This window comes from Agelaius phoeniceus, chromosome 3 (assembly GCF_051311805.1).
Source record: "Agelaius phoeniceus isolate bAgePho1 chromosome 3, bAgePho1.hap1, whole genome shotgun sequence".
Lineage (NCBI taxonomy): Eukaryota > Metazoa > Chordata > Aves > Passeriformes > Icteridae > Agelaius > Agelaius phoeniceus.
The window spans coordinates 70901200-70923997 of record NC_135267.1 but is presented as its reverse complement, the minus strand read 5'-3'; the positions used below and the strand labels follow the sequence as shown (position 1 = coordinate 70923997).

The following is a 22798-nucleotide window of genomic DNA, read 5'->3' as shown; positions in this document are numbered from 1 at the left end:
TATTAATACTGTTATATTTTAAAAGTATTAAAGAGTTAGTGCATTCTCATGATACTGAGTCACATAGAGTATCTTCAGTCACAAAAATCCCCCAATTTTTCCTGTGTTTCAGTGCCATTTGAAAAAATGGCTTTTGTATTTGCTTTCATTGTGGATTGGAAACTGTTCATGCTCTTATGTATTGTGGGGATTCTTGGAGGGGAAAAAACCCCTGTTTTTAGAAGAAATGGTGTGTTAGATGAGGGTATGCATCTGAGTTTTACTAATAAGCCTACATCTTCAGATTTACTGATTACTAGAGGCATCATGATTTCAGATTTAAAATAGTGGCCCTGCTGTTTCTGTGCCTTGCATGAAGTAGTCTTGACAACTGGCAGTGTTCTAGATAACTGCTAACTGCTCTTACTGACAAGTGTATGTCAGTGGTTTCTCTGCTGTGTCTCTCACTCTGACACTCTGCCTGCACTGTCCATATTGGGAACTTAGGGGAGTTCTCTGCAGGGAAACTACTTGAGAGAGAACTTGGAGACCCTGTGACGTCAGAGGCAATTCCTTGGATACACAGAGATGAAGGAACTATTTCTACACAATGCTCGACAGGCACATAGTGTAGGGCCAGGAAGGCAGCCTGGCCTTGAACATGTAGTGGAGGGGAGTGTGGAGCACTGAGCATTAGGTGCTTCTGATGCTGATACATTAATTTTAAATAAGCCTGATAGTAAAACACTTCCTGCTGTGATACTCTCAAGTACTGCATGGGAGAGGTTGCACTTCAGAATCTTTCTCACTTTACTTACAGTACTTTGGTCTGTATTACCTGCTGATTCTTAACAGTAGGGTGATGTGTGTGGCTTGTTTTAATTTGCAGAGGGGCAACAAAACACTTTAAACAATTTATGACTAATTTAATGAAAAGTCTAGTCTGTGGCAATGTAACACATTTAATGACTCTTGTGTGAACTGCAGACAGATCTGAGATGCAAAACATGATGTTATTTCTTGAGCAGATGCTGTAAGGGTTATGCAGCTGCTGGGCTGCATTAGAAGCCTTTAGTGCTTTTCTTGATGTTGTGTATGAATTGTCTTCCAATTCAGAACCCATTTAAAATAACTTAATTGTGCTATAACTAATTATAAATAAGGTATAAATTATCTTAAAAAAATCAAGATCACAATTTAATTCATGGTGGGTTGTGCCAGAGTTAAGTTTTCCAAGCTGTTTTGCATGTATCAGAATGCAGACTTTATTTGCATAGTCACAAAATTTTTTCCCAGAAATTGTGCTTTTAGTGTACTACATAAGGCGTGCTCAATGCCATTGTGATTTTTCTTCTTTGTTCAGTGAATGTCTGTTGCACTCAGTTGGTGCATGTTCCTAAATATATAATTTATGGTTTTCTGCTCTGGTCATCACAGTATTTGTACTTGTCTTCAAGTATTCCAAATTTATCTGGTATTTGATTTTCACACACTTCCTTATACATCACAGTATTAGTATTATTCCTGGTCTCTAGAAAGAAAACTGAGGGACTTGGTCCAAACTGTATATACTTCCATTTCCCTATACAGTGCATAGTTTTAGGATAATGAATGCTGTTTGTATGGAATTTGTCTTTTTTTTTATGTGCTTTACGGAGTACAGTTGCATACTGCACTTTTCCCCACTGAGTAAGCCTGATGGTTTGAACCTTTAGGCCCATCAGAATTGTAAGTTTTCCTGGTATTTCCATCATGCACTGTTTTAAGCATTCTCTCCTGCAACTGGAAGTGCAGTGACTCTCCTAACTCCCACCACTGGTACTGTCACAGTAAAAAATCAGGCCCTACAAATTTAGAGTCTGAACAGCCTGATCTTCCACAGATCATCTATGTGCCGGGGTTACCAATGAAAGTGGTACAAGAGGAATCACTGAACCATGGGGAACAAATGAAAAAGTGTCATGGTGTTCTAGAAGCACATACATGACAAAATAATTTCCTGTAGAGAAGCCTCAAATATATTTGAGTCCATTCATTTGAATTGCAAAATGAGCTTTCTGTAGAATGTTTTTATCGGGGAAGATGTGTTCAGATTGTATCTACTGAAAAATTAAAGTGGGAGTTTGTATAAATACATGTGGAGCCTTACAGCCTGTAGGGGTAATTCCACCTTTGTTGCTGACTCCACCTCCAGTAACTGTTCATATGAACTGAAAAATTACCTAGAACAGCTTCTGGCTTAGGAAAAAAACCCCACACATGCTGAACTTGGTTCAGCTGTGAAATTCTGGAAGATTACAGCTATTTCAAATTTGACTACAGGACCCAAAAGAGATCTAGACTGCCCTTTAGCCAATTTATTGTAAAAATGAACTAGTTTCAAAGTGAAGAAACATTTAAATGCTTTCCTGTCCTCCTTTGCTTATGCTTAACTGAACTTAGGCAGGGAGAGAGGTTAGCTAGCTAAGAAACAGAGGACTTGTCGACATTCAGAGGGATTGAAAATAGACAAGAGCCTTCACCATGAGTAGGTTGTGGCTGGTAGATCTCAAGAGCAGGCCAATACTGGAAAGTGTGTAAAACTGATACTTATTTCTCCTGACGTAAGAATATGTCTGAGGTTGGTGAAAGGGATCATAGCTGAAAGGAAACAATTGTCTTTAAAACCAGAATTGGAAAATTCAGGCCTTGAGCAATGTTCATGCCATGTCTGATGCAAAAGCAGCATTTTCACAGTGCTGGTTCTTAATGCAGCTGAGTGTCAGAGTAAGACTCTGTTGGACAGCATGGAAGGATGACAGTTCTGGAAAAGGAAACCTTGTGCTATCCATAAAGAACATAATTATCCCTGTTTGGCAGTAATTCATGTTGTGCCTAATACTGCTGTATACAAGGATGAATTTGCTGCTTTTATTCATCTCTATCTCTTCTGTGGAATGAATAATAAATAGATAGTATTCCTTTTTGCAAACTGGCCATTTGTTCAACCAGGTTGCCTTCTTGACTGTGTAACTTGAGTATCATTGATGTTAGTGATATTACACTGGTGTATCTGGAAAAAGAAATGAGGGCATTGAGACTGCAACTTGTCAAAGGTCAGTCAGTCAATGTGTACAAATGCTGAGTTTAGAACACAGCAGTGCCTGATGTCCTGTGCCCATAATCTCTACCTCATACCTCAGTGATTTAAAACGTGTGTCCCTCAGATAATTGTTGTCTGGAAGCTAGCTTAGTTGATGGTGTTTGTTTCTAGATAAATAAAGGCATCTTTTCTTTGCACTCCTTGTCTCACACACACCCCTCTCTCATTGTGACCAAAATTATTCCTGAACAATGTGCTGCCATTTTAGATGGCAGTCTCAGTGAAATAATTTAAGGGTCACAGGCTGGCCTACAATGGGATGTTTTAACTGGTTGTATTAATGAATTACAAATTATATCATCAGTTGCAGCTTTCTCATTGCCCTAGTCACACAGGATTTACTTAGTATCTCTGTGTGGTAAAGCTAAGCCAGCATAAAATAGGAACAGAAGCAGTATTCTGGAAACACATGATGTGTGGTTTCTTCAAAAGGTTCGTAACAGGCCATGCTATACCCCTAGTCCTGCCCCTTGCATTCTCGTCACTGAACCATTTTTAAAATCCTGGATCTGTCTCACCATTTTTTCCACTATTACGCCAGCCCTATTTGTAGTTTCCCCACCTGTTACTGTGTGTATTGCTCCATAGCTTCAGTGTGCCAAGACTGACTGCAGCGTGGTATATAAGTTACAATATACTTTTCCCAGTTTTTCCTTTGCCCACTTCTAATCTGTGCAAAGCATCTATCAAAGCTTCTGATTTTATTTAGTCCATGATCCAATCTGTCTTTGTGAGTTGCACCTATCCTGACAAGAACCATTAAATCAAAAAGACATTTGTGAGAGTCTAGCTCAAGGGATATGGGACTGCAGGTGTCATGGTTCCTTATGAAATAGAAATGCATCAGATTGGGAAGTCTGAGGGATCTGATCTTGTGCAGTGGTCCCTGGCAGTGCCATCCTAGAGGGTTTGCCCAGCTATGTTACACCTTTCAGCACTCTCCTTGCAGTTTGTGATTGTTACTATGTATCACAGTACTGCCTAGTGGCTCTGGCAGAGACCAGATGTTGATTGATTCCTACTGCCCTGAGCCCTCTCTGAGAACCAGGGCCATCTGCTGTGCAGGATGCAGGGCTCTAAGCATGGCCCTACAAACAGTGGGAACCCTTCCTCCAGGGTATAAGGGACCCTAAATCCCTGCCATTCTAGAATAATGCTGGGCATGTTTGGGTGCAGGCCACACACAGTCAGGAGAGGCGAACACGGAGGGGAAGGATGTGTGATAGGTGAAGCACACTGTAATCATAATTGTTGTGTAGGTTCCCCAGGGCTTTGAGACAGACAAAGCCTCTGCTCCTGTGACTTCTTTCCTAGGTGGACATTAGGGGCCAAAGGAAGCATTGCTGATAGTTTCAGAGATGGCAGAGTGCAGCACAATAAGCTCATTTCTCTCGATGAGAGTAATCTGACAAACTAACACTCAGATTTTTGGGAAAATTTTATCTGAATTGATTTGCTCAAGGTCAGATAAGGGCATCTTGAGCTGGCATGGTCACACCACATCTCAGCCCCGTGATTTTCCTTCCGCACAAAGGGTTGGCAAAAGCTGGTGATGTCAGTGCAGTCAGCATTTTCTCCATACTCCTGAAGCCCAAGCTATGCTTTGGTAGTATTTGTTGGTCCCATAAATGTTTCTTGCTACACTTCATCCATGGCTGAATTCCAGGGACAGAGCAAGTAGTCTCTATATATAGCTGATGAAACACTTTGGGGTCTTCTGACAATGACAGTTGTTACTATGAAGCCAGTAGATTAATGTTTTCTGTTCTTTCTTAATTTTTATTTCCAAACCTGTCATTGGAAATAATATACTTTAAAAAAAGGAATTAGCTACTATCTAGTTACTATCACCACATATGACTAGTGTGGAAATTTTTCAGAGTCAAAGTTTGTGCCTCTTGGTGCTAAATGTGGGAGGGCTAAATATGCTCAGTGCCCACAGTGCTTTTCCTTAGCTCAGACAAAATTGAGGGTTTTGTTCCCAGATGTATGTCTCTGTTCTCTTCTCTCTTTCTGTTTTTCTTTTTTATGTGTTGGTTTCAAAAACATTAAGTGAATTTAAAATTTATTCATACTACCTTTACAAAATGAATTAAATTCCTTGGTTTTCATCTTACAATATAGTGTATTTTTTACATGGAAGAAGGCAGGTTATATTTATTGTATTGCAAAAAAAAAAAAAACAAACCCAAAACACCTCTAATAAAATTTGAATACATTTTATAAAACACCTTAACTTTCTGCTTAGCTTTGTTAGGGAAATTGATGCATAATTTTTAACAGAATCCAACATTTTGGCCCAATCTAAATCATAATTTTCTTAAATAATTCAGATTTTTGTTGGTTAAGCATTAAACTAGTGGATATTTGCTACAAGGAAAAATATATTTTATGTCCAAGTCACAGATATGGCATGCTTTGAAAAGAAAGGGCTTTTTGATCCCTGTTTTAAGATTCTCTTAACAGTTTATACAGAAGAATAGTCACTTTGAATTTATTTTCTTTTACCTTTCTTTGACTTCTTTCTTGAGACAGCATCCTACTGTTCTTTTTCACAAAGAAGGAGGCAGTGACTAGGACAAGATGATTACTTAGACTCAATGGCTGATTGAGCTCTCATAAGGTTCTTTTATCTTCCTGTGGCCTTTCTGAGACAGTTTTGGCAGATATGAACTATTGTGTTCCTACACAGAAGTATTACAGCTGAAAACTGATGGTGACCATTTTGATGTCAATTGATTGTTTCACAGGCAATTATTGAAGTAGAGAAATCTGGCTCATTTCTTATTCTAGATCTCATTAGGTTCAAATAGAAGAATGATCTGGTGAAACACTCTTGCAGTGTTCAGCATTTTTGAACTTTTAATAAAAGTTGTCAGTTTATTCTACAATTCTGTGAGAGGGGAAGTGTAAGAAACGTGTTGAAGGATTGAAAAATCTGAGAAACAGTAAAAATGTGAAGGACAGAGTTCTTGAAAGAATGGTATGATGGCTTTTGACAAGTAAATGAGTGTTAAATATAAACTCTGTCAAAACCTTCAGTTTCATTAAGAAGAATGATAGAGATTAATGTCCTTTAGGTAGAAAAGCCTTTTGTTTCTCAAGGAGCTTCATGCAAAGCATACCAGAAGGCTTTCACTTGGGTGGTACTTGTGTGAACTCCCAGACCTGCTGCTAGGAAAGATCTGGCCTTTTGGTGTTCCTCATGCATGGGAAGTGATGCCTGCTTGCCACAGTGGGTTTGAAGCACCATTCTCCTGGGTAGGCCCTTACTAGTTTATATGTTAGCATGAACTACAGCTGCACATCTTCTGCCAAATAAAAGACAAAAGTAGTTGACAATTCAGCTCTGCCATCTCTACTCCTGATCTCCCCTGCCACCTTATTTTTTCTATTCTGTTTGTCAGTCATGAGTATTCTTTTGTCTTGCCTCATTGTAAACAGTCTGTGTCATTTCTGCCTTAAATATACTTGCTGACTTTCAGGTATATTGCCATGTCAGCTTCAGATTCCCTATTCACATAGTTTGTGTTTCTTTCTTTTTCTCTTTTGGAGACTTTTGTCTATTCTTTCCTGCTCAGGTTACTTATTTCTTTTTTGGTTTTATTTTCTTTATTTTAGGCATACATAGTTCATGGCTATGCAACTCTGCCAGCTTTATTTGGGAATAATCCTAACTTACCTCAGATGTGGGAAGAAGCTTGGTGAAGCAAACTGCTTTATTCATACCACTGTGCTAGGCACAGCTTTCCTATTCTCTCCTATTCTCTGAAGTGGAAAGGGAGCAGAAAGAGGCAGCTCCCTTTCCACTTCACATTTGGCTCTCTTTCCACTACAGACCTCCATTCATATGCTTCTCATTACCATCCACACAGTTAGTTTATAAAATTAAATTAAAGTAGTAAACAAAATACCAGATACTACTCCTAAAGCTCCATCTATAAATATCTCCCTTGCCTACTCATGCTGTCTGATTAAGAGACAGTAAGCAGTTAGTTAGAGAACCTAGAACAGGTCAGATTCCATCAAGAGAGGCAGGATTTTTTTAAAAAAATGGGGCTACTCCATTTAGCTTTCTGTTTCATAGGTAAAAAGCCCAATGTTCCCAAAATGCACACTGACAATGTTGAAGCCTCCTATTTTGACATTTTCAGAATTAAAATATTTCAGAATGAACAATCTTTTTTTGTTCCAAAATGGACTAATATAACATAGACGAAGTAGGTCTTGAGACACTTGATTTTTTTAATCTCTCCAGCTAGCTGAGAGATACTATGGTTCTGGCTGTTGGTTTCTAGGAACAATGAAGGCATTTTTGTTTTATTTGCTTTGTTATCAAGTGGTGTTTACCTGTGTACAGAGTAAACATAGAAAAATGAAGAGTACCTTTGTAGCAGTGGCTAGCTGTATTTTAAGAAAATCCAGTTATTTTATGAAAAACTTAATAACCTTCTTTAATAATTCTAGAAAATTTGGGTAAGATGTCCTTTGATTTCTAGAAATCCAGACATGGGTCTGATTCCAGTCCTAATTCACAGTGTGCTTGGAAACTCTTTTTCAAAGAAATTCTTTGCCAAAGCACCTCAGCTTTTATTTCATAACTGAGGTGGGCACCCTGGCCCATATTAGAGGGTGAGGATCAAAAAATAAAATGTGGGTTGGAGCTAATGCCTCCCTTTATGAAGCCATCAGTACCTGTAAGGCTCGCCTGTACTGCACAGCGGGGACCTGTGCAGAACCATTTCTATCCATGTAGATCCCCAGACACAGCAGTGCCAAGGAAAGGCACAAAGCTGGTTGCAATGGTTCCCCTCTAATGAGGGAGTGCATGGAAGGTCACAGGTTTCATCAGTGCAGGAGAGCTCTTTGCATGGGGGACAGCTCTGGGTGACAGCATCACAATTTATGTGTGTACTTCTAGGACCTCTCTGCCTTCTTCCTGTATTTCCTTTAGAAACTTCTCCTGTGCTTGATATAGCAAATAAGAAGAAATGGTTTTAGTGACTTTGAAGGCTTGAATTATCATTTAAGTGATTGCAGTTAGACTTGTATTGAATACCAAAGGCGACTACCAAGCTATAAAAATAAACCACACAAGTTGCACCAGCATACATGTAATGTGTACACACATGAATTGTGTTGCTTTGTAATTGCTATTTGATCTGGTCTCAGAGTATCCTAAGAGAATGCTCATTTGTATTTGAGCAAAAAAGGCTAAGCATAGCATTTGCTTTGGTATGTAGATAGAAGTGTAGCAACCTTGAAAGTATTTGCAGTGAGCAGGTGAAGAGCATGTGGTTCTGTCTGGCTGCTTAGATTTGGAATTTCATTTTTAGACTGTTTATCTCATAGTATGTACATCAGTCTTCAGGAGTTCAGCTTGCTGTTATTGCATGAATTGTTGCAATCCTCTTCTGAATTCCAATTTGCAACCTTGGTGCTGCATTTACCAAGTTTTTTTGAGCTGAGGAGTAGGTATTTTCTGTGCACGTGTGCATATTTTTCTATATTGCTTGGAGTTAAGGGATAGAAAGTGAATTGGAAGAAAACAGAGCTTTAGCTAGCAATATGAGATCGAGGGTATATGCTGTCTAGGTGTAAATTATCCTGGTTATTCATTCCCATTGGTTTGGAGACCTACTCAGCCTTTAATGAGCACAGTTTTCCCTTACACCTGGTTTCGTAACTTGCGGTTTCCAAAAGCTCAGCTTTGGGTGAGCATTTTCGTTTTCTAGGTGAGGTTGGTATTGTATCCAGTGTGGACACCGCTAGAGAAGATGACCTTGGCTGATGATAGGTGCAGGCACGAATGACAAGCTCCATGAAGAACGTGGTAAACTTGCCAATTCCCAGAAGAAACATTGTTGCCAAAGCAGCTGAAACGAGAGGGCACGGGAGATACCGGACATGCTTGCCAGGATGTTTGATCTCAGCGCTATCCTTTGAGATTTTGCCCTGTGGAACACATGGGCAAATGGCTCCTGCCGCACACTTGTAAAATTACCGGCTCCGCAGAGCTTTGTATGTGCTTCTTGGTCCCCGCTTTTGGATATACTGAGCGTGGGTTTTGGCGAAAATACACGTGTTGCTTTTTAAAGCTGTGTTTCCATGCTGTCTGGTTAACTCCAGACCCATTTCCACTGGAAAACGTTTCATCACTTGGGTGTCCTTGCTGGGCTGGCTCGTGTAATCCTTAATCTGAAAGTGCCAAGTGGCTCAAGGCGGGACGCGGGCTCAGACTACCGCTGAGCAGTGTCGAACCGCATTAGCAGATCGTAGGCGGCCCTCGGGCAGCAGGAGTACGTGTCGGTAAGAGAGAAAGAGCCCAAAGCAGAGGCCAGGCAGGTATCAGGCTGGAGGAGCGGGCGGGCCTTGGGGCCGGGGCGCTGGGCAGCGCTGCCCGCCCGGTGCCCGAGCGCCACGTGACGGCCCGGCGGGGATAATAAGCGGCGGCGCGGAGCCGCGCCGGGCTCCTCCGCAGGGTCAGCCACAGGCACCGACAGCAGCAGCCGGCAGGGACAGGACACAGGGAGGGAGGGAAGGAAGGTCATCACAGGTCAGCGCCTACCTGGCAGTTTCAGCCTCTGCTCTCAGCAAGATTAGTCAATATTCGTTTCCTGTCACCTTGCAAAAAGAAAAAAAGGAAAAAAAAAAAAAAGGAAGAAGGAAAAAAGACACCGATATCTACAACCTCTCAGCAAGTAAACTAAAGTTAAATCGTAGTAGAAGCCAGAGCAGCTGAAGCTGATCCCCGGGCAGCATGAATAGCATGAATCAGATAGACACAAACATGCAGTACACCTACAACTATGAAGAGGATGAGTACATGACCCAAGAAGAAGAATGGGACAGGGATCTGCTCCTGGACCCAGCATGGGAGAAACAGCAGAGGAAGGTCTGGAAATAATGTGTATCTGTCTGTGTGCTTCTGTGTGGAATGATGCCCTATCTTATTGCCATGCTGTGTCTGGAATTGTCGGGGTTGTACAACCAAGGGACTGTAATAAAATATATTTTATGTTGTATGAACGATTTCTAGAATGTATAGTAGCTATGCCATATTTTTAGTTTAAAGCATTAAATTTTTTAATTCTGAAGTGAAACCTTAAATTGTTATTCACGGGAGCCAGGAGTTTATTTTTGTATTGCACTGCAAATATTATGTCAGTACCTCTAGATTTATGTATAAGTATTTCAGTAGCTTTCAACTTCACTTCCTGGGTCTTTCCTTTTGGAAAGCAGACTCTGAATTGATATTTGTGCCTGATTGATTTTCAAAAAAAGTAAATTGCAGTTGTAGGCAGAGATGAATGAGACTGTTCAAAATAAGTGTGCAGAAAAGTTTGCAATATTTCTGAAAGCAGACTGAGAAGTCACTTCTGAAATTGTGATCTTGCAAGTCAACTCTTATTAGAATTTATTATTTATCTCCATTCTGACTGAATGACCTGACAAGGAAAATATTGCCTAGAAATATATCCAGGCTATATTTGGAAAACTGTATGTCATGATTATTTTCCTATATGCCAGTTCACTGTCTGGGGGAAAAAACCCAACAACATGTCTGTAAACTCTTCAGAATACACAGTTTCAGAAGAAATGCTTTTTGCCTTGTAGGTATAAGAAAACTGTTGTGCCACCAAGTACTGCTCATGTTTTATTTTTTAACACAGGCAGAAATTACGATCCCAGCTGCAGTCATGTCAATGCTTTGGTACTTTAGTAATATTTCCAATATCTAATTTAATGACATTAAGTTTTAAGCAGCACATGGAAAAGAAAGACGAAATAATGCAAAGGATTTATTGCTTTCTAATTTAAAAGGTGATGTTGAAGTCACAGTTGACAGATCTGGGATTAAAAGGTTATCTGCTGGTTACAAGAATGAAAAAAAGGGAGGGAGTGAGAGACAGTGCTCTGGACAATAAGGCTGAATATACATTTTGCCTAGATGAGCAACTTAAGTAGAAGGTGACAATTTAGATCTAATGACAGTCTGTCCCACTGTTACAGCTTCTATAAAAGCTATACTGTAAAAGTGTAATTATAAAAGTTAGAGCTATTAGAATAGTTGAGGCCAGTGAGTTTGCTTTTCCATTAAAATATGTAGAAGCAATATTTTTCTCTCAGATTTAGCTTGTAGCTTCCCTCCTTCTGTTATTTGTAGCTGGTTTTGTTCATTTTCTTACATTCATACCTGTTCAGATCCTGCTCTGTGAGGATAAGGGGACAAGTTCTGTCCTAAATTGAAGTTCACTTTTCTTGATCTACCAGCTGCTGCAACTCCTAAGGAATAATTAAGTTATACTCAAAACTGGTGTTTGTATTAATTTGTCACTCTTCAGATGGTGAACTATACTTTCATGTTTTATAATGAGAATGAAAATTATCTTAGTGCTAAAGTGCTTTAGTGATTTGAAACCCCTCAGCTGTGAGGGGTTGTGTTACATCTGATAAGGATTCAATTGTCCATTATTTCAGAGAAGGCTGTTTTCAAAAGAAAATGGGCAGGTTACTAGATGCTAATGCACTCTAATGCAGATAAATGTTAAAAAGTAAAGGGAGTTTGGATTAGGTAGACATTCTTACAAGTCTCTTGATTTTTACAGGAAAGCAGGGAGCAATTAAACTGCATTGAAAATTTTATGTTTCCATTCCTCTGAACAAGCAGTACTTCAGCAGGAAGTCAAATTTCCACACTGTCAAATGAAAGCAGACTCTGCTTTGCTTCCATGGAGAATGTGGTTTTGCCACTTAATGTTGCCAATTCCCAGGGTTTAGTTTTAATATTTATGTGATGGCATATTCAAATAAAATTTACAAGAGGGGATCCTTATTCTTCATCTTGGAAAGAAATCTGAATTTATTATTACATGAAAAGTAAGTACTTGCATGATAAAGGGCCTGATCAACTTTGTGGAATGTCAAGGCTTCTATCTTTTCCTAATCTGTGCTCAGACAGTTGCAGAAAGTGCTTTAGTTTCCTTATTCATTAGGGGAAGACTGCAAGTACATGAGCACAGATCTTTGTTCTAACTGGTAATACAATATTCAGAAGAGATCTTGGTGGAGCCCTGGCAGTTGGCAGCATATATTTTCTATGAGATGGTCTTGGAACAAACCAAAAATAAATGCCATTGTTTCTATTGTGGGCTGCCCTCTCCAGACTTGCCATTTCAGTGATATGCCTGGTATGAAATCTGTCAACAGATGCTGGTAACACATGATGACGTCCATAGGATTACAATGGAGGAGACGCCTAATTATAACCATAGTTCGTAGAATATTATGGTCTGCTGTAATCCAGGCTCCTTGGTGGTTGCAGATGTCCAAAAATATATGAAGAACACTATAGGAAGGAAAGTTGTGTTGTAGTTCAGCACTGTCTCTCTGAATGTGAACAACAATTTCAATGACTTAGTTGAGGTAACAGCCTCAAGCCTGTGTCAGCTCAGGATATCAAAAAAATGCAACAATTTGACCATTTTTGCATTCGACGCTCTTGGCAAAAATTTAAATGTCATTGGGCACTTCAGACAGCAGCTTTAAAGAAAGTAAAAATTACATTTTGGGTAGAAATGCTGTCTACTGTAGAAAATAGAGAACCATGGGCTTTGTGTCTTTTGAATATATAGATATGTACCATGAAATAGAAGACTTCTGAAGTCTGCTCCTTGACCCACAACATTTCCACTGCCCATGTGTGCTAAAACAGCAGCTGAAAGATCTATGGAAGTGGCCCCTTGTTTCTTCAGTACTGTACCACACAAAAATAAAGAAGTATTGGAAATTAGAAAGCCTGGCCAGAGAGGGTGGGATTTTCTTCATTCTGCTCTGTAACCCTAGACAAGGTCAAGTCACCTCTGACCTCAGTTTTCTCATTGGTAGAAAGAGGATGCCAGTGACATTTCTAAGAACTGGTAGAAGTGGTTTGTTCTATGGTCTGTCAGACTAGAGATCAGATGTCTTTTAGTCCCTACCGTGCTGGACTGGAGTGGAAGTGGAAATCATACTAGCTTATAATGGAAGATTTAAAATGTAATTTCTCTTTTCTTCATAGTAAATTTATTTCTTAAGTTTTCTAGAAAAGTTCAACAGACTTCACAAACCTTGTGGTGTCCCCCATATCTCAGTAGAACTAAAAGGAGATCATAAGGAAATGCAGTGTCCCCTAGCTTAGGGAACTAAATGCAACAATGCTACTTGAAATGCACACACACTGTATTTTTGCAATGTTTTTGATCTGCCAACACTGCTTGGTTAGCCATGTGTTTAACATGGCTCTTGCCTATTTGCAATTTTTGCTGTAAGTAATTATAAGGGTGAGTGTGCTTTTTAAAACTTCGACATGCAATGTGGTTTGTTAGATTTCCAAGGAAGGTTGTGAAACAAGTGTGGTCCCTTTTTCAGGACAGTTGTATTGTATTGTAGGGCATTAAACTGAGCTCACATATTTAACACGTGCCTTCAGCAGTCATAAAAATGTGAGTGACACTATTGCCCTAACACATGTAAGGAAAGAACTGGGAACAAGTTCCTTGCCTTACTGCCATTGTTACAGATGAATGATCTTATTCTGGCTTGCTCTGTAGCCCTGGTACCACTTCTTTGTTAATGCAGAGGGTTTTAATGTAGATGTCAATGTAAATGATGACCATTTGGATGGTGTTATTTATACTGGTATAAAATAAACAAGATGATTTAAAATATTTATTTACTTTGATATTGCCCTCTTTACGAATGCAAATCTACTTGGTGACACTGAATGTTGTGCATGAGTGAGGACTTGGGAAAAGATTCTTAAGGAAAAAAGCTGTGTCTTTTCAGTCTTCAGCAGTGCATATCAGATTACTTTTCAAGTGTGACCTATAAGGATTTATCTGTATTACCTCCTTTGGCTGGTTATATGACTCCTGTTGTCCTTGCAAGCAAAAAAAAAAAAACAAAAAAAAAAACAAAAAACCATTTGGAAGTCATGTGTATGGCAAATTATTTGGCAGGGCTATCAGAACTATAGATTATGGACAATGTTCTTATTTTTATGTTGCCGCAGCTTTATTAAGTTCAGCAGGTTTGTGAGGTTCTCTTTCTGAAAGAGAAATTGACCTTGTGTTCAGTCTGACTTCAGAGTCTATAAATAGAGTTACAGTCAGTATCCCGGATTTACTCTACAGTTTGCTTGGTCTTCTATGGATGGAATTTAAGTTGCTTTCTTATCAGAAACCTCTTCCTGTAAGTGGAGAGGTGGAAAGAAACAACTTCATTCTTCACTGGGCAAGAAAAATCAGCAAGGATAAATGAATGAAAGATAAATGTAAGGCAGAAAAAGGTTGGCAGGAGAGGCTGGACGCCACCAACAAAATTAAATTCTACAGAACCACTTCTCATGGCTCCAGATTGAAACAGTTGTGGAGAATATAATGACATTTTCAATGTGTAGAGGGCATTCCAGCCTAGGTCTTCCTCTGTTACTGAGATTATCTGGAAATAAAATTGGCTTGGGTTTTGTTTTGTTTGTTTTAAACCATGTAAAATTCTTTCCTTGAATAATGAGCCTTGGTGTTAGGCTCATATGGCAGACACAGAAACCACCACTAGAGGGTTTTTACTGAGGTGGCACTTTTTACCCACTTGGAATACCAGTGGGATTGTTGAGAAGGCATGGATTCCCCTCTGCAAGTGAGCAACATGAGTAGGGCCTGGACATGAATGTAGGAGGTGTGAGGAAGCAAAAGGTCCTCTCCTTTTGAAGAGAGTATGAAAACTTCTCATTACCTATTCCTAGTACTAAACTGTTAACAGTTGCATATTTCTTATAAAGAGGATATTTCTTATGAAGAATTGAGTAGCTTTAGAACTACTTTCAGGAGGGGATTGAATATGTCAGGAGGAAAATCATCCAGAGTCAAAAGCAGAATGATAATGGAAAAAACCATGTGCCACGGTAGCGTATGCTATTTTATATGCTGAGTCCTACACTGCAGTTCTCTCCCTCCCTTACCTTTTATGCAGGTAATTAGGATTATGTGGGTGAATTAGGAATTCTGTTGGCTGAAATGCAGGATTTTCTATTAGTATTAAAAGTTAAAAAGTGCCAACAATTCCACCTTCTTTAGACTTTTTTCCCCCTGGTGTTCAGCAAGTATTTGGCTGTCTTGTATAGAATAGCAATGTCTTGCCAAATGATACATGTTACTGTAAATGCAGAGTGCACCTTATGAACCATAGGTTTCAGCATTCCAAGGCCAAATGCTCCTCTTTTGGGTGCATAAAGAATTTTTTTTTTCAAACAGTGGATGCCAAAAGCTCTAGCATCGAGAACACACAAAGAACATCTCTTGTTCTCTTTTAAATCCTATGTGCATTCTCAGTGGCAGATGGCCCCATAGAAGGTCTGCTGAGAACTTTGTAGTCAATAGACAAACATATATTTTTTCTACACCAGCATGTCTTGATTTCTCAACATACACTGTAACTGTCCCAAGTATTAGACACTGATGCAACAGAAAGTCGTGGAGTGGCAATTTCTTTTATCCTATGAAGAATTGCCATGAGAGCAGGAGGCTCTGTAGAAATAGGGAATGTGCTCATGGCCTGTTCTGTACAATTTGCCTCTTAGAGATTAGTGCTTTTTAAAATAGTAACATGTTAAATTCCTCTTGCTGCTGTTACTTGCATGGAATGGTGCTTGAGAGGAGCATGCTGAAAGGATAGTGGAAGGGTCATATTTTGTCTAGGAAGCTGTCAATAAGGTGTGCAGCCCTGAATACTGTGGTGCTGGTATATAAAGGAAAAATCAAAGAAAGCTATTATGAAATTCACTTTACTAGACATGATTATGTAGGTACTTTGTTTGAATGGGAAGGTTTTCTTTACCAGTACTAAGTGAGAGAAATCAATATATTACTCAATATTATGTTTTCTATTTAAACTGAAATGAACCTCTCAATGTTGACCCATTCCAGGCTCTGTATGCTTTAAGTGTTGTCAAATTGATAATTCCTACAGTCTCAGTGTAGCTGTTAATTTCCATTGACCCCCAAATATCTGCCAGCAACAGATTATGTAAAGAAATTATCAGAACCATTTTATAATGGGAAGCAAAGTCTACCTGCTTCCTGTACTCATAGATACACACCACAACCTCCCCTGAAATTTGCATAGTACAATGTCTGTCTGTAGATATGCTGATCCAATTAGTAAGACAATAAGGATTGGAAGAAAGTATGCATCTAAGTGGGTTTCCATAAGCTGCAACCAATGTGCTTAAGAGCTAGAGAAAAGCTGTGTGTTAAGCAGTAGACTTTGCAATAATCTCTTGGGGGTGGGATGTCTGTATCTTGCCTGAATCTCTGTTTGGGTCACTGGAGAGCTGAAGAGAGAGGCATGGAAGGTGTTTGCTTGGACAGTCTCTGGGGGTTTTCAGCCCTGGGACCACTGTAAAAGTGAATCCATGCTTATGCAATTTCTGGCCCGGCGCAGATAAAAGCAGAATGGGGTAAATTCTGTAAACGAATGAATTTCAGTAAAAAAGTATCATGATACCATCATAATTTTCCAATTTAAGCTAAAACAGCTTTACAAAATGAATTTTGACTGCTTTTGCCCAATGAGGCCAGGTCAAAATCTTTCATTAAAACCCATCTGTCCTCTCACAAGACAAAAGACGTCATTATGATGGAAAAATCAGTTGCCAACAAATGCCTCACATGAATTGATCACTGTTGCATAAATTCTCATCTATTTAATGACTTTTAATTTAGCTAGTGATTTCTGAATTGCACTGTGCAGTTCTCCTGATTAATTTCCAAAGGACTGAGCATTAAGATTTTCTTTAGTTTCAGATAGTGATTAATTAGTAGATATTAATAGTATTTTAGAAATTGTACTGCAGACCCTGCTTACAGAAGAATGCATTGGATTTGCAGCTGGAATGCAGGTAGATGTGATGCAGGAAGAAACATGTCAATGAAATAGAATTAGATGGGAATTTGTGCTGCTTTGCTTTGTCCCAAGTCAAAAGATGTCCCTCCTGTTTGTTGTTTTATAGCCTTACAAATAAACAAATATAAAAGTGCTTACACAGTTGGCAAAGTTGAGTTGGTTTCAATGGCTTTACTGCCAAGCATAACTTCTTCTGAGCCATAATTGTTGGGATAAACAATGTGTAGCTGATGTGGAATTCCTCCACTGTGAGCAATGAGAAGTTGCTGACTCTGAGTGAATATTTCCTTTATGGCTATGCATTCTTTACTCTCAGCTGATACCAGAAGGAAAGTGTATTCACACTGAGTACTCAATTTCTCCCTTAATTAAATTTCATTTCTCTAGTCTGGGGTAATTTTCACATCTTCAGTGCTTGGGGAACACCATTTCATGAAATGCTGTGATAAGAGTGTGTGATGTTTGCTTTTAGATCACTGGATTTGTTGGTTTGAAATATGCCTCAGGCTGAGAGACTTGATGAATAAATGTTATCATAACTATACAGGTCCTATACAATGCTGTATTTCTACACCATAAAATTTGGCAGGTATTTAAAGTTCCTCTTTTTGCATCATTTAACAGCAAACACAGTGTTATGATCACCCTCTGTGCCTTGTTTCTGTACAGAACCTGTAGTAGCTCTTTCTGCTGGCACTACAAGGAACACTTCAGTACAGATCAAGGCAGCGTGGTCTCATTAATCCTCAAACTGCTGGTGTGAAAGGCTTACAGGGCAGGTGTTACTGCTCTGCAGAAAGGGACCGAGGCAGAAGGCTTAGAAATGCAATGATCTCCTTTTATGAAAGTGTCTCCTACTTGAAATGGTAGCTTGTAGAAATACACTTCATACTTTTAAAGGCCTCTCCAGAGGGAAGCAGAAGGTGACAGCTGTCTGGCTGATTTTTAGTTAGTTTCTATAATTGGACCTAAAATTTGAATGTGCACAGAGGGGAGAAAATAAATCCTAAATTTCTGTCCTAAGTGCAAGAATGGGCACTGCTGCTCCTGTGTCTGGTCCTAGTTTTACCCACTTTTGAGTTATAAGGACACATTGCTTTGTCCATGCCTTCATCTCCAAAAGAGTGGTTGTAATACCTATGTGCTGGCTTGGCAGATGGCAGTGGTGTTTACTGTACTTGATATGAGTAAGATTTTCCATTTACTTCAAATGCTTCCTCCCAACTGCTCTGAACTGCCAGAATTCCTTCAGCTTGAAATCTGATGTTTGTTTTTATTTCCTTTCAGAAAACTTGTAAATTAAAGAAGTCCAGCCATCCATTACTTCAATAACTTCAATAATTTAGAGCAGACAGATTCTAATCTTAACTGCCCCTCTGAAAAGCCTTGCTCACCCCACTACCATAGCAGGAGTCAGTGGAAAGTGACTACCCCAGGCTAAATTTAGTATCCATGATTATTCCTTAAGCATCTAAGGAAACTCATTTTTTTTATAGGTGTTGAACACCCAGGCATTTCCACTGACGTCAGGAGGAACTTCTGTCTATTTTGCACCTTTGAAAATCAGCCTGCTATTTTGGCAGTCACAAAAAGGCTTAGCTATCTAGCATTAAGTGATTTTTTTAAACTCTGTTTTATATTTAATCTTGGCACCAGTGTAGCTTTTCACTGCTGCAAGACTTAAGACATTGCACTCTTTAATGTGAAGAAAACTGGTACCCAGCTGCATTGAATTCAAATTTAAAAAAAAGCAAAAATCCCAAACACCCAACTATAAATGATTGTGTAGCTCTGGGGTTAGAGGAGTTCCTTTGAGCTATGAAAACCTCTATAGTCCAAGCTCATCTCCAGCTCATTTCTGGAGAGTAGTTCCACTACAAGTTTTCTTTGGCAGAGTAGCTGATCATCTTTGACTCTACTACTATCCATAGGCTTCTAGTCCCCTTCATTTTCTGGTACAATGATCTTTTGCTATATACCAGATCATGGAAGAAATTTGAGGCAACCCTCCCTCTTCTTAATACCTTTTAATCCTAAATAATTTCAGCAATGTGGTTTGCAGTGCAGCCCCACAAGCAGCTGTATCTGTGCATGCACATATTATGTACAATGTACTTGACACCCATCTGGCATTATAGTAAAAGACAAGCAAAACACCAGACGTGAGGCTGAAGTTGGTTTTCTTTCCTTTTGTCTAAGGCCCTCATTTCCATGATGGAGCACAGGTCCCGGAATGGCTCCTGTTGAAAAGAGAGAAGCTAGAAACAAATAATTGTTTATTTAATTGATAAAGCAGTTTGCTTATCACAAACTGTCTAAAACTGTTGTTTATGCCTTCTGCAATTACAGTCATCATTGTTTATTTACCCATCTATTCTTAGTTAAGTGCTTGAGAACTGGTTACTTAGTTAAATTTCTTATTCATATATAATCAAGTCATCCAAAAATCCCAAGTAATGTTTTGCTAATTATTCTTAAAGAAAATGTAAGTAATTTAGGAACCTGAGCCTCACTAAACGTTGTGTTATTTAGCAACTGTGAAATTTTTCTGAATGTCTGCTGTCTTATAGGATATTTTAAATGTTCTAGAAAATGATATTCTATAGATAATGCCTCATAAAAATAATTAAAGCATAAACAAATTAACCCAGTATGTTTAAGTGGTATCTTTAGCCACAGAAATAATGAAATTCTTTAAAAATCAGTTTCTTAAAACAAGCATGAAATAAAAATTGAATTTTTTTTTAGTCATCAGTTACAATAGTAAAATAATTCACATGGACAGGTCATGTGGTTTGTGTATTTAGAAATACTACATTGAGTAACGTGGCATATATGCCACAGAAAAGCCTTTTCTTGCATAATTGGGAATTAATGTATGAGGTTTTCCTTTCTCTGTAAGAGTATCAACTGAAACCTTAGTTTAGATTACAAGTGAAACTAGATTTGACTGTCTCCAGATGTGCTACATAACAGAGTGCAAAGACAACGTTTACTGTGTAAATGTTTTGGGATCTGACTATTGACATATTTTCCTTCCATTTATTGGTGTCAGAGACCTAAGGATGTGTGTTTTGGTAAGGGTAAAATTGAAAAAACTTTCAGTATCTGTCACAGCCTGCTTTTATGATTATGGAAGTGCTTTAAAGAATGCTGCTAAATTGGATAGGAACATAGTTTTATCCCACTCTGACTGTATTGACAAATTTATACTGTATTAACTTACTCACCTGGCAATGTAGTGTATAATTACTGGATAAAGATGGCATGATGAAGAAAATCAACAGAGAAAGCAAAGGAAAGCCATTTAGAAATCCAGTCAACTAAATCCTGCATTAGCCTACTTTAATTAATCCTTCTATTTCCAGAGAACATACCTTTAGTTCCTTCCATACTGTAATGTGTGAATGCTTCTTTCATCTCATCCTAAATAGTATTTAGCCATTAAAATATGTATCTGCTGAAACAAAACTGTTAGCCAGTGCTGTCTGGGATAGTTCATGAGCTCTTGGGAAACCAGGAGGAACACTGTAAGGTACAGCTGGTGGAAGGACCTAAGAATGGAAACAATAGGGGGTCCTATCTCTTTACTAAGAAGGTTCATTTGGCACTGACAGGGTAGTGACAATGCATGTTCCTTGTTTAATACACTTGAGAGAAAGCCCCAGGCAGTATGAGGGGCATGGATTTCCCCTTTGAAACATACCTGTGCATTTCTCCCTTGAAGATCCATCACAGGATCCTTTTAGGATTACCTGTACTTCATTGTCAACTCTCCACAGGGAGAGACAAATGAAACAGAGATAGTTCTTTTCTGTAATAGTGAAGAAGTGGACAATTGGAAAAGAATATAGAGGGAGAGAGAAAACAGTAAAGTGGCTTGTCTCAAATATTTTATCATTGCTGAAACAGTTCCCTTCAAACCTGTTAGCTTTTATAATGCAAATCTTTTCCTGAAGAGGCCTTATAGTTTGCTGATACTCTTGTGAAGCAGAAATACAGGAAAGGTGGTGCTTGAAAATGAACTCATTCTGAGCCAAGTAGAAATGGGTGAATTTCTTTTGACCCTATGACATTTGAACTTTTTGTTGTATGTTTTGGCCCCATGACATATGAAATATCATTTCCTATGCTTTTTTTTTTTTAATGGTTTTTCAATATTTAGATGCTTTGTCTAACTAGCATTTCAAGTGAGACTTCCCAAATGTCACTTTGCTCAAAAGTGATCCAGAAAGCACCAGAGTGCAAATAGGTCTCTGCTGCGTTAACTGAGCATGCCTTTGAAAGTATCAGGAGTTGTCTTAATTTTGTTCACCCAAGATCTGTATCTAAAAATCTTGTAGAGAGCAAGAGAGAGGGTGCGTGGAAAAGAGATATTTGGGAGTGTGCATCAGTACTTTGGGGTTTCTGACAGAACCTGCAGACTTTGTGCTCTGCAAGCTCTCTGCTTGGGTCCCTGGTGCCCTGCCTGACTGACTGGGGAGGGGTATTTGGACAGCACTTTATGAGATATGAATATGTACCTCTGTATAAATGCAAAGATGCAGTCTTTATTGCATGGATGACAGAGTCCATTAAAACTCTTATAAAACTGTGTACATTTCTTTGTGGCACTCAATTTTGTGCAGTGTAGTGGCAAATCTATTTTAATGCCCTGACAACTGAGCAAGAACTAATTTATTTCTAGGCATGCACTGTGAGGTTCTGTGGCATAAAGTGATTGGGAATGCTGTGTAAGATGTTAGTAGCCATACTACTGCAGGTTCTAATGTCAGGCTTGCTTGTTTATAGAGTGTACATGCAAGCTTTGCAAAGTGCAGTGTATCAGAGCAGAGAATATTTGGTGAGGGCACTCTAAAGTTAGCTTACCCTTCTAGAGGGAAATACTGTTGTGCCATGCAAATAGCTGGCAGTCCTCAGAGGTTCAGGCTGGATGCTGTGAACTCCTTGCTGTGCTGTGTAGGAGTGCCCTGGTTCTGTCAGAAAGGCACAGGTCCTTGTGGGGGATGCATCTCTATTTCTGCAGATTTCAGTAGGAGGCATTTTGAAGGGCAAAATTTGGCAGTGCTGCATGTAAAAAGAAAGTCTCCAGTGATTCGTTAATTGCTGAATTAATAAATGCTAGAAATAATATGGCAAATTTAAAGACATCAGCATGTTCATAAACTTTTCCTTTGAGGGAAATATAAAATCAACATCTAAAAAGAAAAGATAAAAAAACAATTGACCAAAAATGGGTTATTCAAAACTTTTCATTTGTGTTGTTCCATTGATTCCTTTTTTTGGTTTGTGTTTGGTTTTGTTTTCAAAGCTTTAGTGCCATTTAAGAACTGTGTTCTGAATATACTTGATTCACTGATAATTTTTTCACCAATATTTGTTTTTTCAGGATTATGAAATACAATTTCTTTCACTTTCTACAGCATTTTATGTTTTCAAAATATACATGAGACCGTGAAATACACTCCATTGTGAAGAGTAACAGCCTTTCTCATCCTGCATTTAGAGGTTTCAGTCCATGGAATGTATTTATACTTCCATCTACTGTGGGATAAAGGTTTTGGACATGCAAAGAGGTTTTATAACTTGATGGAACTTGTACAGAAAGCTGTGGAAGAGCAAGAACTCCAACACTGAGTCATTCCTCACAGTCTGTCTTTTCACTCTCACTGGAGAATGCAATTTAATATGGGGGCTATTATAACTTGGAAATTTGTTAGTAATTTGAGAACT

At 38.8% G+C, this 22798-nt stretch overlaps 1 protein-coding gene across 10 annotated transcripts in view; it reads left to right on the top strand.

Annotated features, from left to right (window-relative positions):
* The window catches only part of ACTN2 (actinin alpha 2), a 120840-nt gene that overhangs the window by 44196 nt on the left and 53846 nt on the right, over positions 1–22798 (top strand). For 7 of the 10 annotated variants that reach the window (XM_054629100.2, XM_077175575.1, XM_077175569.1 and 4 more), the window contains exon 1: positions 9614–10016. The exons of the other annotated variants lie outside the window; for them this stretch is intronic. In XM_054629100.2, coding sequence (XP_054485075.1) covers positions 9882–10016 — 135 coding nt within the window. In that variant the 5' untranslated portion in view covers positions 9614–9881. Of the gene's footprint in view, positions 1–9613; positions 10017–22798 lie in introns of those variants that run through there. 10 annotated transcript variants of the gene reach the window in all.